General features: G+C 37.4%; 1 protein-coding gene across 12 annotated transcripts in view; it reads right to left on the bottom strand.

Moving 5' to 3' along the window:
• VPS13B (vacuolar protein sorting 13 homolog B) overlaps positions 1-18,061 on the bottom strand; it is a 916,907-nt gene that overhangs the window by 112,609 nt on the left and 786,237 nt on the right. For all 12 annotated transcript variants that reach the window (XM_064267936.1, XM_064267938.1, XM_064267934.1 and 9 more), the window contains one exon: positions 6,522-6,718. In XM_064267936.1, the coding sequence (XP_064124006.1) occupies positions 6,522-6,718 (197 nt within the window). The remainder of the gene's footprint in view (positions 1-6,521; positions 6,719-18,061) is intronic.

Raw genomic sequence — 18,061 nt, 5'->3', positions numbered from 1 at the left:
CATTCTGTTGGAATTCCTTTTTTTGGAATAAGCACAAATATAGATCTCTTCCAGTTGGTTGGCCAGGAAACTGTTTTCCAAATTTCTTGACATAGACAAGTGAGCACCTCCAGGGCTGCATCTGTTTGTTGAAACATCTCAGTTGGTATTCCGTGAATTCCGGAGTTGTGCTTTTCGCCAATTCTTTTTCATACAGTGACTCTGTGTATTCCTTCCAACTTCTTTTGATGGTTCCTATGTTGTTCAATATTTGCCTATAGAATCCCTTAATATTGCAACTTGAGGCTTGAATTTTCTCTTCAGTTCTTTCAGCTTGAGAAATGCCAAGAGTGTTCTTCCCTTTTGATTTTCTAACTCCAGGTATTTGCACATTTCATTATAATACTTTACTTCGTTTTCTTGAGCTGCCCTTGGAAATCTTTCATTCAGCTCTTTTACTTCATCATTTCTCCCATTCGCTTTAGCTACCATATGTTCAAGAGCAAGTTTTAGGGTCTCTTCTGACATCCATTTTGGTCTTTTCTTTCTTTCCTGTCTTTTTAATAACCTTTTGCTTTCTTCATGTATGATGTCCTTGATGTCATTCCACAACTTGTCTGGTGTTCAGTCATTAGTGTTCAAAGAGTCAAGTCTGTTCTTGAGATGGTCTCTAAATTTAGGTGGAATATACTCAAGGTCATATTTTGGCTCTGTGGACTTGCCCTAATTTTTTTAATTGAACTTTAGATGAAGGTTTACAGAACAAACTAGCTTCTCATCAAACAGTACACACATTGTTGTATGACACTGGTTAACAACCCCACGACATGTCAACACTCTCCCTTCTATTCCCTATTACCAGCTGTCCTGCTCCCTCCTACCTTCTCTAATTTTCTTCAACTTGAACTTTCATTTGAGCAACTGATGGTCTGTTCTTCAGTTGCCCCCTGGCCTTGTTCTGACTGATCATATTGAACATCTCTACCATTATTTTCCACAGATAATAGTCAATTTGATTCCTGTGGATTCCATCTGGCAAGGTCCATGTGTATAGTTGTCATTCATGTTGTTGAAGAAAGGTATTTCCAATGAATAAGCCATTAGTCTTGCAAAATTCTATCATGTAATCTCTGGTGTAGTTTCTATCACCAAGGCCATACTTTCCAACTACTGATCCTTCTTCTTTGTTTCCAATTTTTGCATTCCAATCACCAGTAATTACCAGTGCATCTTGAGTGCATTTTAGTCAATTTCAGACAGCACAAGTGGGAAAAATCTCCAATGTCTTCATCTCTGCCATTAGTGGTCAGTGCATAAATTTTAATAATAGTCACATTAATTGGTCTTCTTTTTAGGTGTATGGATTTCATCCTATCACTGACAGCGGTGACAGTCAGTCCCATGTGTCTGCCAGTTTGTCGTACTGTGGTGGCTTGCATTTTGCTGTGATGCTGGAAGCTATGCCACTGGTAATTTCAATTACCAACAGGGTTACCTGTGGTGGACAGGTTTCAGAGGAGCTTCTAGGCTAAGACTAGTAAAAAAGACCTGGAGGTCTACTTTTGAAAAAAATTGGCCAGTGAAACCTTATGACTAGCAGTGGAATACCGTCCAGTATAGTGTCAGAAGATGTCTCAGGTCGGAAGGCACTCAAAATACGACTGGGGAAGAGCTGCCTCCTCAAAGTAGAGTCGATCTTAATGATGTGAATGCAGTAAAGCTTTTGTGAATTTCATTTGCTGAGGTGGCATGACTCAAAATGAGAAGGAACAGCAGCAAATATCTGATAAAAATTAGAACATGAGACGTACGAAGTATGAGTCCAGGAAAATTGGAAGGTATCAAAAATGAAATACACTGCATAAAGATCCATATCCTAGGCATTAGTGAGCTGAAATGAACTGGTATTGGCCACTCTGAATTGGACAATCATATGGTATACTATGCTGGGAATGACAAATAGCAGAGGAATGGCATCTCATTCATCGTCAATCAGTGATAGTACCACTTTATTTTCTAAGTATTGGAAACCACCAGATTTACATCAATTTTAACTAAATGAGTATACTTTTGATCCATAAGTCTAAATCATTAAGATTTGGTACTGGGGTTTACTCTCTTGATTGAATTTCTCAGTCTGATGTAGGTCCTTAATTGTTAATTATCCTTAGGTACCATCATCACTAAGCCCAGTGTGCTCATTTAGCACATTGTTATAGTTAGTGGGCAGCAGCTGCTCAAAAATGGTACTTGAAGCAGTCTTCCACAATGCAGGAAAGACTATTAAAACAGGAAACCAAAGAAACAAAGTATTTTACTAGTCTTCTAATCCTTCCTTTCTGACCATAAATCATTGCCTCTTCTAAAAATATACTAGTTTTAATGATGATGTAAGATGATGCATTACATTTTATTTTTCTAGTCTTATCGCTACCAGTCGGGATAGATTATAAAACACAATTTTTATTTTCTTATACGGCAGCTCTACTGACAGTGTTTTAAAACTTTATATTACTGCCGTCATAAATATACACACTGCCTTTGCAGGTAGGCAATTTAATCTGGAAGTAACATTCAAGTAGGGGCCAGAACCTGGTCAAAAAATGAATAGATTCTGGTTACACTGGGCTTTATAATTGCTCAAGTGCTTTAATATGTATATTATTTCAGTTATTCTTTTCAGCTCTGGGAGATGGGTACCATTACCCATGCTTTAAGATCGAAGCATTGGTATTACAGAGGCTAAACATCTTTCTCAAGGTCACACAGCTAGTTGGTGATATAGCCAGGACTTAAGCTCAGGTTTTCTAACTTGAAATTCTCAGTGAAATACTGACTCTATTCACATACATACAATGATACCAGTTGCCCTACACTGTTGCAACTTCATGCCAATTGTGGGCAAGATATTCTCTTTTTAAATAAGATTAAGCTTCATAGGACTTAATTTTATGACCCTTCTTCGAGTAATGGCCAACATCCTGATGCACATCCTTTTCAAATGACTTGGATTATTATTTATAAGAAGACAATCTTTAATCATAAAAGTGCTACGTTTATGTCCAGATCTAGATTTCTCCTGTGGCAGAATATAATTGATTGTAGAAGAATTTTTCTTTCTGCATGAAATGCTGACACATTTATCAAAGCACTGATGGTCTCTTTCTAGAAATTCAATGAAAATGTATTGTCCCTTTTGAAAAACATCTTAATAGTATTTTATTATGCTGACTTTTAAACCAACTCTTCTAACTTAACTTTATTAACATTAATTTCTACCTGAAAATGATTAATCCTAACAATTTAAAGAGAAATCAATTGTGAAATATCTGACAGGATGAAAAACCCCAGGTGAGGACTAAATGAGCTCTGTGGTTATAATATCAAAAGCTTTGGTGAAAAACTGACTGATTTTGATGTCTGCAGAGATTTCCATTCTCCAAAGACTGCACATTTCTATTGTGCTAAGCTTACCAGAAAAGTAACTGTTAAGAATGTTTCTGGTTCACAGGAATTAATTGTGTCTAAAATGCTTCTTTTAAGGAGCCCTGGTGGCAAAGTGGTTAAGCGCTTGGTGGCTAACTGAAAGGTTGGTGGTTCGAGCCCACCAGTGGCTTTATGAAAGAAAGATGTGGCAGTCTGCTTTCGTAAAGATTTCAGCCTTGGAAACCCTATGGGGCAGTTTTTTTAACTTGATACTATTTGTTTAACTTGATAGTATTAGTGAAACTCAGATTAAAAAAAAATCAATATAATTATCTATAGCTCCAATATTCTGATTTTTCCTTGTTTCTAACCAGGTAACTATACTTAGTCAGAAAAGGTGCTCTCTCTATCTGCTGACTCCTCACAGGGTGGGTATTCTTTTCATTCCATTATATACAGTAAAATCAAGACTGTCCCTCGCCCCCAATATTTTTCACTAACTGTATATTACTAGGTAATATACCAAGGAGGGTAATTATTTTTAAAGTGACCTAGAGATAGAATATTTAAAATATAAAAATTATTATTAATGATAAAAAGTATTTAATGAAAAAGACAGACTACAGGTCAAAATATTAATGAAAGTTATCTCAGCATATGATTATGGGTGGGTGTTATTTTCCAATGTTCTTCAATGAACACATATTATTATCAATTAAAATACTTTTAAAGAAAAACTATTCACAACTATTAATATAAATTAGGAATCAAAATACAAAATCACATGCTATGATTATAATGCTGTAAAAGCATGCATACATATGGGCAAAAATAAAGGCAACACAGAAAAGAGAAAACAGTTAATCTGAAGGGTATTAAAATGGTAGATGCTTTTTCTGTTTGTTAGTGTCAGAATATTTTTGTGAGAAACAAAGAAGGAAATATATAAAAGAAGTAAAATTTAAAGCCCATTAGCAGAATCCGAAATTAGGGCTGATCAACAAGGATGGACAAAAAGATGGGCACAGCCCACACTGGCCGATAATAATATATGACCCAAGTAAATTCTTCTACTTATTGTGGTTTAGTCCCTTTTTTGGGTCTTTTTGGAACCATGAGCCAAAAGGCCTAAACAGGGATGTGTAAACTAAAAGAAGGGCTGGAGAACAAGTAGTTGAAACCGTTTTTCTCCACTATAAGTCAGTGGATGAGCAGGCAAACATTGAAAATGGGGACAATCTGGCCCTCTCTGCTGCTACTAACCCATCTCCTTTAGGAGGTGTAGAATAGGAAGGTCTTGTTACGTGATTCAGAATACCTAAGTCTATAGCCCTAGTGATTCACTATGGCCAAGTAGACTCTATAACTGAATAAAACACTGGCTATCTGATACCCCTTGGGTATAAGTTATTCTGGTTAGCCATGTTTTCCTAAAGGTCCCTAGTTGGTACAACTGTTTGCGCTTGACTGCTGACCTAAAGGTTGGTGGTTTAAACCCTCCTAGTGTCAGTGGTTTTTTTTGGTTTAGTGGTATTGTGAGAGAAAAGGCCCGGGGATCTGCTTCATAAAGATTATAGCCAGGAAAGGAGCAGTTCTACTCTGTAACACATGGGGTCACCATGAGTTGAAACTCACTCGATGGCCTCTAACAACAACGTTTTCCTCATATCTGGAAGTTTGTCTTCTAAAATTTCTTAAAACCATTTAAGATGGAAAATACTTCCAAAATTTACCTTTTTATAATTCAGTTTAGTTAACCTCATCATACATTTAGTTAACCTCACCATACATATCGATTACTGTGTCATTAAGAGTCTACTGAATTATCAACAAAGCAAAGAGACAACCTAAAGATTGGGAGAAAATTTTGGGAAACCATGTATCTGATAAGGGTCTAATATCCAGAATATACTAAAAGACAAAAAGCCCAGTCAAAAAATGGGTGAAGGACTTGAATAGAGATTTCACCAAAGAAGACATACAAATGTCTAATACATGAAGAGATGCTCAACATCATAAGGGAGATGCAAATCAAAACCACAGTGAGATACCACTTCACCCTGACTAGAATGGATATGATAAAAAAAAACGGAAAAAGTGTTGACGAAGCTGTAGAGAAACTCTCATCCACTAATGGTGGGATTGTAAAATGGCACAGCCACCGTGGAAAAGTTTGGCAGTTCCTCAAAATGTTAAACATAGAACTCCATGTAACTTAGCAATCCCAATCCTAGGCATATACTCAAAAAGAAGTGAAAGCAGGAACACAAACAGAAACCGGTACACCAATGTTCACTGTGGCACTATTCACAATAGCCAAAGGTAGAAACAGCCTAAAAGTCCATCAACAGATGAATGGATAAACAAAACTTGGTATATACACAGAATGGCATATTATTCAGCCACAAAGATAAATGAAGTTCTGATACATGCTCCACGGGTGAACCTTGAAAACATTGATAACTGAAATATGTCTGTCACAAAAGGACAAATATTGTAATGATATCACTTATATGAAATGTCCAGAATAGGCAAATGTATAGAGACCAAAGTTTACTAGTGGTTACCAGGGGTGGAAGGAAGGGAGAAAGGGGAGCCATTGCTTAGGGGGCATGAAGTTTCTGTTAATAGTGGTGGAATAATCTGGAAATGGATGGTGGTGATAGTCGTAAAACATGATGAATGTAATCAATGTTATTGAATTGTATGTGTAAAAAATGTTGAATTGGCAAATGTTTTGTTATATAGATATTTTCGCCAAAATGAAAAAAAAAATTTTTTTTTTAACGTCTATTAAGGTGTGTAGGGCTCCTTTTCTTATATTTTTTGGTTCAAGATGACTAGAAAAAAATTTTTTTTAGTTTGTTTTTTATATATTTTTTCTGCTTATATTTAAGAAACATGTTTTTACTGAGGGCCTACAGGGCTGTCTCATGAATACAATGCATGATTTTGAAAGCTTAGTTTTTATCTTCCTGGTTCTCAGCTGTACTTCAGACAGATGCAGCTACTAGACAGCTGAAATGCAGCTAAGTGAAGGGTTACCAGATAAGCAAAGATGTCTTGACAGTTGTTTCCTTGTGTAACACCATTATTTCATTATCTCACTGAGTTACCTTTGGTCATCAGCTCCATTCTGACTGGTGTTCAAGACAATTCTCCAAAGATCCGAGGATACTAGTTTCTTCTGGTCGTTCACAAGATTGATATCTGGCAACTGCAGTTCACAAACTTTGCTTTCAGACAGATTGAATTCTCGAAATGCAACAAAAACTTTCTGGAGTTCATCCCAGTATTCCAAACTACATGGAACCTATGTTAAAATAAACAAGATTTTAGAAACAGCAAATACAAACTATGCTTCTGTATTTGTTGAAATGCAAATTAAACCACCATAAAAGTTTTAATATTAATAAGATTTTTAAAGGGGGATAAGGCTATAAAGGGGTTTAGAATTTTTTAATTTACTTTATTTTAAAAGACCCACTCAAGAATAATATGTGAAAACAACCAAGACATTTTCTTAAGTAGAAAAGAAATAAGGGGGAACGAGTTGTAATAGGTGTTAATGTATGATAAAGCTATAGTAATCGAAAACAGTAAAGTTGGAGTAGTAGTATACACATAGATTAGAAGAATAGAAAAGTCCAGAAAAAGAAGTATAGATGAAAATTTAGTATGTAATGAAGGTGCCATTTCAAACAAAGAAGGAAAAGATGGAAAAATGAGGTTGCAAGAACTGGCCAGCCATTTGGTAAAACTAAAAGTGGGTCTTTACATTCTTTATTACATGAAAGTAAATTCCAAAGGATCAAAAAGTTAAAGGCAAAAAATTGAAAGCATAAAAGAATAAAACAGCAGATAAGGTTTTTCCTGTAATAGGACAGCCTTTTCTATGTATGGCATGAAACCCATGTAAGGGGGAAAAAAAAATCCCACATCTGATAAAATCAAATTAAAAAAGAAACAAACTAGGATAAGACATAGGTAACACTGAATGAGAGTCCCTGGGTGGTCCAAAAGGTTAAGGTGCTCGGCTACTAACTGCAAGTCTGGTGGTTCTAATCTACCCAGAGGCACCTTAGATGAAAGGTCTGGTGATCTACTGAAAAATTAATCATTGAAAGCCCTATGGAGCACAGTCCAACTGTGACACACATGGGGTTGCCATGGGTCAGAAATGACTTGACGGCAACTGGTGGTGGTGGTGGAACATTCAATGACAGATCAAAGAGTAACTGCTCTGAATGCGGAGAGCTCTGACAAATCAACGAGAAAGTGATAAGCCTATAGAAAAATAAGCAAAGGCAGTTGTTAGGGTGGGCAATCTCTAAGCTTCCCTGCAAGTTGTTGCTGGGTACACCAAAGATAAGAGGGCTTGGATGCTGTAATGTCTCTCTCCAGGAGAAAAAGCAGACTTGCTATAAAAAAGGTGGATCCGCCAAGCTCTGTGTTTGTCAGCTGTGACACCTATCTACTGTGGGTACAGCATCTACCTAGTGCCCCTCTGCATCATCCCTGTCGGACTTGAGGATGAGAGGAACCAATGCAACATGATGCTCACACTGCTTGCTGTGCCGTGCCTGATATGTTTGTTTCTGACTCAGGAGTCTTAAGTCTTCTGCCAAATCTGTGAAACGCTAACAAGATAACTTATTAGCTTGAATTAGGGTAAAATACAGGTCCTGACAGCAATTAGATCACAGAAGAAATATAAACAGCTAGTGAATATGAAAAGATACTCGATTTTACTAACACTTAAAGATAAAATGCAAATTAAATCGGTAATGTAATATATAATAATTTGGCATAGTTTAAAAAGACAGTTCCAATTTCTGTACAGGTGTGAAAAAAAAAGGCATTCCTACACATTACTTTTGGACAGCAATTTGGCAATATCTATAACATGTTTATATCCTTTGGCCTACAAAGGAAGTACATTTCTAAGAATTTATTTACAGAGATTCAGATGCAAGTGTGTGTGTGTGTGTGTGTGTGTATATGTATGTATGCATTTTTGAAGGACAGTTTGGTAATAGCTATTAAATGCATGCATACACACATGTTTCAGTACTGTTTAGTTACAGACAACTCAAATATTTATCAGTAGGAGACTGGTTAAATATAACATGCACATCTATAAAGTAGATTACTATACAATCATTAAAATGAATGCAGAAAATCTATACTAACACAAAACACACTCAAAGCATATTGTTAAATTAAAAAAATGAGTTCTAAAATAATAATAGTGGGTTGATTAAATTTGTCTTTCAAAAACAAAAACAGGGCCCAGATGTGTGTCCTCTTCTGCAGCACTCCCTAACTACCATCCTCAGAGCTGATCGCTGCCTGTCTGTGGCACCTGTGTATCTGCACCCTCCTCTGTCACAGAACTCCTTACTCCATGCAATGCCTTATTTACAAGTTTGTCTCCTTTAGTAGCATCTGAGTTTCTTGAGGGCAAAAATGGCACATTTTAAAAAACTTTCTTATCATATAACACAGTGTTTGGGATCTCAATAAAAGTTTCCTGGATGAACAGAATCTTCTTTACCTTTCTTTCCTAAGTGAGATTTTAATCTTTCAATAGGAATGAATTTTACCTCCACTTATAACTAAGTGGTACAGTGGTTAAGCTTTTGGCTAATAACCAAAAGGTCGGGAGTTCGAATCTACCAGCCGCTCCTTGGGAACCCTATGGGGCAGTTCTACTCTGTCCTATAGAGTCGCTGTGAGTCAAAATCAGCTTGATGGCAGTGAGTTTATAACTAAGTAGCTTTCTTTTTCTTTAAATAGTGACTTGAACATGTATGTATGGAGAGATGCTAGAGGGAATAATCAAGAACAAAATAGATAGGCATAAGAGGCTAACAGTGTGATGAAATAGAGACATATGTTCTCTTTAGTGATAAGGACAATTAACATGATCAATGATATTCCGCTTTTAGTTACCTTTTCTTGAAATTCTCTCTTTTCTTGCTTTCTATGGCACAGTTTTCTCTAATTTTCCCTCCTTTGGGTCTTTGTTCCTATCTTCTCTTGTAGCCTGAAACAGCTCTAACACTGCCTACTATTTTACTGTCTCAAGTCTAAATCTTTCCCATCTATCAAAGCCCAAATCAAATACCACCTTTTGTTGAGCTTTTTCACCTCCCCAGATGGAAAAATTCTCTCCCTTTTCTGAATCCGATAGTATTTTTTTAAAATGAGAATTGGTTTCACAACTCTTATCACCATGTATCTCATATTATAGTTACTTCTATACATGACATCTTCCCTGGTAGACACATTCCTCGAGGGAATGATTTCCATTTGGTTAAAGCTCTGGATTTTCACAACACCTGGTATGGTGTATATAGTGAATGCTCAAAAAGAGCTGCTGAGTGAATAAATAATTCACAAATGAATGAATGCATATACACACACTGAGTGATTGAGCCCATCTCTGGCACATTAAAGATTCTCCACAAAGAAGTATAGAAGATGTAAGCAAGAACTTTGCAGTCTCAACTAATGGGATTCAAATCCTAGCTCTATTAGCTATGAGTTCTTGGCAAGTTAAGTTCTCTAACATTAGTTGTCATATCCATAAAAAGAAGATAATTACATCATATTGTTATAAGGATTACATGAGACAGAGTATACCATTTAATAGCATGTTTTTTTTTTTTTTCCAGTAAGAGCTAAAGAAATGTTAGCCATTGTTATTTTTTTATCCTTCTCCTATCAAAAAACACTTTGAAAGCTTGGGCATTGTTACAAGAATCAGGGAGGTTGTGATTAAGAGTCCTCCTTGTTATATTTCTCAACAATGGGTTGGACTTGTGGGGAAAAAAAAACAAACCTTGAATCAGGATGTTGAGGAACACTGGAATCATAGTTTAATAGGATTTTCTCCTGCACACCTACTAAAATACGGCTCTCCAGGTAGGATATGACTTGAGAAATAAAGGCAAATGAGTTTAGAAAGAACCTATTTAATATGCTGATATAAACACCTGGAGCCCTAGTGGTGCAGTGGTTAAGAGCTCAGCTGCTGACTAAAAGGTCAGCAGTTCAAATCCACCAGCCACTCCCTGGAAACCTTATCGAGTAGTTCTACTCTGTCCTACAGGGTTGCTATGACTCAGCAGCGACTGGATGGCAACGGCAATACAAAGGTATAAGGTCCCTAGGTGATGCAAATAATTTGCAATTGACTGCTAACCTAAAGGTTGGCAGTTTGAATCCACCCAGAAGTACCTGGAAAAAAAAAGGCCTGGCAACCTGCTTCCATCAAGATTACGGCCAAAGTCAACATATGAAAATCAGTCAGATCCCTCTACATTAAAAAAAGAATTCTGAAAAGGAAATCAGGAAAATAATACCATTTACAACAGCCCCCCCAAAGTTAAAATGCTTAGGAATAGATCTAACTAGGGACGTAAAAGGCTTATATAAAGAAACTACAAAGCACTAATCCAAGAAATCAAAAGAGATATTCATAAATGGAAAAACATACCATGCTCATGGACAGGAAGACTTAACATTGTGAAAATGTCAATACTACCTGTCATGGATTAGAATTATGTCCCCCCCAAAAATGTGTGTATAAATTTGGCTAGGCCATGATTCCCGGTATTGTGTGATTTTCCTATATGTTGTAAATCCTGCCTCTATAATGTTAATGAGGGAGGATGGGTGGTAGTTGTGTTAGTGAAGCAGGACTCAATCTACAAGACTGAACTGTGTCTTGAGGCAATCTCTTGAGATACAAAAAAGAGAAGTGAGCAGAGAGACAGGGTGGCCTCATACCACCAAGAAAGCAGCACCAGGAGCAGAACGCATCCTTTTGACCTGGAGTCCCTGCGCCTGAGAAGATCCTTGACCATGGGAAGACTGAGGACATGGACTTTCCTACAGAGGTGACAGAGGGAGAAAGCCTTCCCCTGGAACCGATGCCCTGAATTTGGACTTTTAGCCTACTTTACTGTGAGGAAATAAATTTCTCTTTGTTAAAGCCATCCACTTGTGTTATTTCTGTTACAGTAGCACTAGATAACCAAGACACTACCCAAAGTGATCTATAGATACAATGCAATCCTGATCCAAATTTCAACAACACTCTTTATTGAGATGGAAGAGCTAATCAATAACTTTATATTGAAAGGAAAGAACTGCCAGATAAGTAAAGCATTTTTGAAAAAGAAGAACAAAATAGGAGGCCTCACATTTCCCAATCTCAGAACCTACTATATAGCCACAGTAGTCAAAACAGCTTGGTACTGGTACAACAACAGGCATATAGACCAATGGAACAGAACTGAGAACCCAGAAGTAAATCTATCCAGCTATGGACAGCTGATCTTTGACAAAGGGTTAAAATTCATTAAATGGGGAAGACACAGTCTCTTCAAAAAATGGTGCTGCCCAAGCTGGATATTCATTTGCAGAAAAATGGAACAGGATCCATACATAAAAACCAACTCAAAATGGATCAAAGACCTAAATGTAAAACCTAAAACTATAAAGATCATTAAAGAAGACATAGAGACAACGCTAGGGGCCCTAATCTATGGCACAAATAGAATATCTAGCATAAATAAAAATGCACAAACTCAAGAAGATAAACTAGATAACTGGGGCCTCCTAAAAATTAAACACTTATGCTCATCAAAAGACTTTACCAAGAGAGTAAAAAGAGAACCTATGGACTGGGAAAAAATCTTTGGCAACAACACATCTGATAAAGGTTTAATCTCTAAAATATACAGAAAACTCCCACGGCTCAACAACAAAAAGACAATCTAATAAAAAAATGGGCAAAGGACATGAACAGACACTTCACCAAAGAAGACATTCAGGCAGCCAACAAATACATGAAAAGATGCTCATGATCATTAGCCTTTAGCAAGATGCAAATTCGACCTATGATGTGATACCATCTCACCCCTGGAAGAATGGCACTATCAAAAAAACAAAACGATGGTGAGGTTGTGGGGAGATTGGAACTCTCATCAACTCCTGGTGGGAACGTAAAATGATATAACCACTATGGAAAACAATATGGTGCTTCCTTAAAAAGTTAGAAATAACCATATGATTCAGCAATCCCACTCCTAGGTATATATCCTAGGGAAATAAGAGGCATCACACAAATAGACATATGCATATGCATGTTCATTGCAGCATCACTCACAATAGCAAAAAGATGGAAACAACCTAAGTGCCGATAGTCAAATGAATGGATAAACAAACCGTGGCACATACACACAATGGAATACTACACAACAATAAAGAAAGGTGAAGAATCCATGAAACATCTCACAACATGGGTGAATCTGCAGGACATTATGCTGAGCAAAATAAGTCAATCACAAAAGGACAAATGTATGACACTGCTATTACAAAAAGTCAAGAAAAGGTTTACACACAGGAAAAAAACAATTTTTGATGATTACCAGGTGCAGGGGGAAGAAGGTGAGGAGGTTAAATCACTAACTAGATAGTAGACATGTCAACTTTGGTGAAGGGAAAGGCAATATACTATATAGGAGAAGTCAGCACACCTTAACCTAGGCAAAGAAAGACACTAAGACGGATGCCAAAAAAAAAAAAAAAGGCAATCACAGTAAATACTATAACATATACAACCCTACAACAACAATAAAAACAAACAATAATTTTGTAAGCAACTACATAGGTAAACGTGTGCTGAATAGGGGTAGGAGGGAGTATATATATAGGTTTGGCTGTGGATATTTTCACATACATATTTGTGCGTGCAACACGCATATTCATATATATAATAGAGTACACAGGGGCACAGTCACAGGAGCTTCCTAGACACAACCAAATACCTCAGAGGACTGAGGTGCTGGGGGCTGAGGGCTAGGGACCATGGTCTCGGGGGCCATCTAGGTCAATTGGCATAACATAGCTCATAAAGAAAATGTTCTACATCCTACTTTGGTGAGCAGTGTCTGAGGTCTTAAATGCTTGTGAGCAGCCATCTAAGATACAACTATTGGTCTCATGCCATCCTGAGCAAAGGAGAATGAAGAAAACCAAAGACACAAGGAACCAATTAGTCCAAAGGACTAATGGACCACATGAACCATAGCCTCCCCTAGCCTGAAACCAGAAGAACTTGATGGTGCTCAGCTACCACCACTGACCACTCTGACCAGGATCATGATAGAGGGTCCTGGACAGAATGTGAGAAAAATTTATAACAAAATTCAAATTCACAAAAAAGACCAGATTTACTGGCCTGACAGGGACTGGAAGAAACCCCGAAACTATGGCCCGTAGATACCCTGTTAACTTTGAACTGAAGCCACTCCTGAAGTCCACCCTTTAGCCAAAGATTAGACAGGTTGATAAAACAAACAATAACAACCATGAGGAATAAGCTCCTTGGAACAATCAAGTATACAAGACCAAAAGCAAAGATGAGAAGGCAAGAAGAGGAGAGAAAGCTGGATGAATGTAAAAGGGGAATCATGGTGGAAACGGGGAGAGTGCTGACACATTGCAAGGATTACAATCAACGTCACAAAACAATTTGTGTATAAATTATTGAATGGAAAACTAATTTGCTCTGTAAACTTTCACCTAAAGCACAATGAAATGCTAAAAACGTTAAAAAAAAAAAATTTACAGCCAAGAAACTACGGAGTAGTTCTAGTCTGTAACACATGGAGTCACCACGAATAGGAATTGACTTGATGGCAACTAACAACAACAATAAAAAGGCATACAAATAGTAGAAAATAAAGTTCAATAAAGTCTCCTTGGTGGAGAGGGTACACAGAGAAAGTAGCGGGGGGGGGGGGGCTTGTATCTGATACTATCTCCAGAAGCTCTATATTAAAAATACAGAATAGCTTAAGAAAATTAGCAGTCACATTGAAAAACACAGTAGTATCTTAGCTGGCTCGACAGCAAACAACAAAAAGAGGGAAGTTTCAACGCACAAAGAAGTATTAAATAGTTTCATTATACAAGGCACTGTGGGAAGCTATTAAGGGCAATGAAAGTGGACTGGACCCACACTGGGGCTAAAAAAAAAAAGGGAAGGAGAAATTGTGAGAATTCAAAAAGAGACTTGAACGGGAGCCAAAGAAAACTTTATTTAGTTCACAACTTTGTGTGTGGCTGGCTTTGTGATTACATTATTTCAATTGGAACATTTCAGGCTACCCTGAAAATTCAGAAAATGGAAAGTAAACTACTACAGAAATACATCCCAAAATACATCAGTTATGTGTTTGTCAGGATTTTCCTATATATATATATAAAAACCCAAACTTGTTCTTATCAAGTCCATTCCCACTCATAGTGACCCTACAGGACAGCATAGAACTGGCCCGTAGGGTGTCCAAGGCTGTAATCTTTATGGAAGCAGACTGCCATACCTTTCCTTTATACACTCTATATTTCTTAGTTTTTTTTTTTTTTTTTTTTAACCCATTGCTGTGGAGTTGATTCCAAATCATAGTGATCCTATAGGTCAGACTGGAACTGACCCATGGGGTTTCCTTGGCTGTAATCTTTATGGAAGCAGACCACCACATCTTTCTCCCGAGAAGTGGCTGGTGGCTTCGAACTGCTGATCTTCCAGTTAGCAGCCAAGCATCACCAGAGGTGGCATACAAAGAGTGCTAGTGAGGTGAGCTGTGCTTCAGTTGTACTTCCCTCTTCTATTCCTCTAGTTGCCTGTTACTTTGTGACTTTCCCCTCCCCACCCAAACTACAGGACTTATTCTTGTTGTTAGGTGCCGTCCAGTTTTTTTGACTCATGAGCGACTCAGATTTTCTAGGCTGTGACCATTATATGGAAGCAGACCGCCACGTGTTTTTCCTGCAGAGCAGCTGGTAGGTTTGAACCATCAACCTTTTGGTTAGCAGCTGAGTGCACTGCACCACCAGGGCTCCTTTAGTTTTTTTAAAAAACAAACAAAACAAACCTGTTGCTGCTGAGTCAATTCCAACTCATAGGGACCCTACAGGACATAGAAGAACTGCCCCGTACGGGTTTTCAAGGACTGGCTGGTGGATTCGAACTGAAAACCTTTTGGTTAGCGGCCAAGTTCTTAATCACTGTGCCACCAAGGCTCCTTAGTTAATAAAGGGGCATTAATGAATTCACTTCAAATGAAACCTCTATTGAAAAAATTTTAAATTGTGTGCCTGTAAGTACATTTGTAAAAAAGACATATTCTTTTTTCCCTTATGAGAATGTATTTGTTTTCAAAACTTCAGAATAAACTCTGCTGACTCAACACTAAGTATAATTAGTATTTTAAAGATAATCTTATTCAATTGTCTATTGAAATATTTATTATTGTAATTTATTAAAGAAAAACCATATAATCTTTATATTGTTATTCCTTCATCCTACCTAAAAAAAAAAAAATTGTTGGTGTCACATTTACTTAGGATAAAATCCTGGTCCTGCCACTTAAATCATTGCTTTGTGACCTTGGGCAACTATTTAATGACTCTGAGCTTCAGTTCCCTCATTTGTGAAATGAGGATCATAAAACCTGTACTTTAATGATTTTAGGGCAAATTAAGAATTTGGCCTTTATCTTTTTGTTTGCTTATTCATTCATTATCTGCTTATCTTTATATTTTTTCTATAATGAACATATATTATTTTTTACTATAAAAAAAGAAAAAAAACTAAGAATTTTCGGCCCCAATTTACCTTTCCAATTTATAGATCAATGGACATTTTCATAATAGATATAACAGATTATAAAATTATAAACCAGGGAGACTTAAAGGGGGAGTCAAGTTTCCAAAGTATGATACGCAGTTAGTAGTATTTACTAGCATTTACCCTTTTGCTTGAAGCCCTGGTAGTGCAGTGGTTAAAAGCTTGGCTGCTAACCAAAAGGCCACAAGTTCTAATTCACCAGCCACTCCTTGGAAACTCTATGGGGCAGTTCTACTCTGTCCTATAGGGTCGCTATGAGTTGGAATTGACTTGATGGCAATGTTTTTTTTTTTTTTTTTCTTACCCTTTTACTTTGGTGAGGGTATATAATCCCTGGGGCTTTTGTACATCTGCTGATCTAACTAAATTTTCATTTTTTCCAGAGTGACAATCCTTACACTTGCAGAGGTATGCTGCCTAATCCCCAAAGTAAAACTTCTGCTCATTTTTTCCATAAGCTAAGTTGGTATAAGTTATTATAGATTTTGCCTTTATCTTAATGTCAATGTGGTGTCCCTGAAGGATTTTAAAAAGCAAAGAATGATGTCATCAAACTTATGTTTTTAAATGAATCTGGACACTGTAAGGAGAATGGATTAAAAAGGAGGAAGAGTGGATGCAATAAGACCAACTAGGAGGCTACTGCAGTGGTCTAGGCTAGAAATGCTGATAGCTTAGGGTATGTTTGGTGGCAGTAGAGTGGTATGTGGGAGATTCTTGGAATGAAAAAATTAACAAGACTTGATGTAGATGTGAGAAGTGAGAGAGAGATGACCCCCAGGTTTCTGGTGTGAGAAACTCTGTGGATGTTAACATCATTTACTGGGATGGGTAAGATTAATTTGTCTCTCTGGGGAGTAGGTTTGTGGTATGTGTGGAGCAGAAGAGGGGAGATCATGAGCTCACTTTTAGACCAGCTGAGTTGGAGGCACCAATGAGCCATGCAAATGGAAAACCTGAGTAAGAAGTTGGCTATTCTGGAGAGTGGTAGAAGAAGTGAACTGTATTGATGTTTAGTTATAGATTCATCCAGCATTAGAGTTTTGTCAGAAGAGTGTAATAGAAGGACACAGAACAGCAAAGTTTAGGGTATTTATTTGCAAGAGGGTGTTTTAAATAATGAACTAAGACTCTCTCACTAGTTAAGAGGGGATGTGAAAACAAAGTGAGCTGATGGATAGGGAGAAATCAGAGAACTAGAAGTTTACATATAGTTTGACGAGTGACTGTAGTGGAGGCTGTTGAGTAAGCAGGCCAAAGAGATGTAAGACTGTGAGAGAGATTAGGATGCTGGAATGACTGATATAAGAGGTAGAGCAGTTTTGAATGATGACAAGGTCAAGGGCATGCATATGGGAGTGAGTTGTTAGATGAAGTGAAACACAAGATCATTAGAGGAGGTCAAGCTAGGGCTTTGGCTGGGTCATTCACATGGATGTTGATCGCAGTGAAGACAGACCCAAAGCCATGGGCCAAAGACTTCATTCCCTCAAAGAACGAGGGAGAGTGACCAAAAAGTTAATAGATGGCAACAACAAAAAGGGGTGAAGGTGATATAATTGGATGGAATGAGCCTCAAAGGAACAGGAAGATTTTATGACGGTAGAGGAGTAATGGCCTGCAAGTGGTACTGGACAGCAAGGAGAATACCCATCTCCTCACCCTGAGGTAAAAGGGATGTGAGAGAATGCACAGATTCCACTTCAGAGAGATGAAGGGTGATTTGTCTCCAGGGGACAGGAGATTTTACTTTAAGTGATGGGATAAAGAAAATGCTTAAAGAAGTTGAGGTTCAGAGAAGTTCATAATCATACGGCAGGTGTCCTACAGAGCTCAATAGGGAAAGAGGGACATTGGTAAGAGGAGGAAAATGATACAAAGCAGTATCTAGATAAAAAAGATAGGAGAGGATAACTCACAGTTTGAGTAAGCGACTGGAAAAGAAGG

Source organism: Loxodonta africana, chromosome 14 (genome assembly GCF_030014295.1).
Source record: "Loxodonta africana isolate mLoxAfr1 chromosome 14, mLoxAfr1.hap2, whole genome shotgun sequence".
In the NCBI taxonomy this organism is placed as follows: Eukaryota; Metazoa; Chordata; class Mammalia; order Proboscidea; family Elephantidae; genus Loxodonta; species Loxodonta africana.
This window is presented reverse-complemented; position numbering and strand designations above follow the sequence as displayed.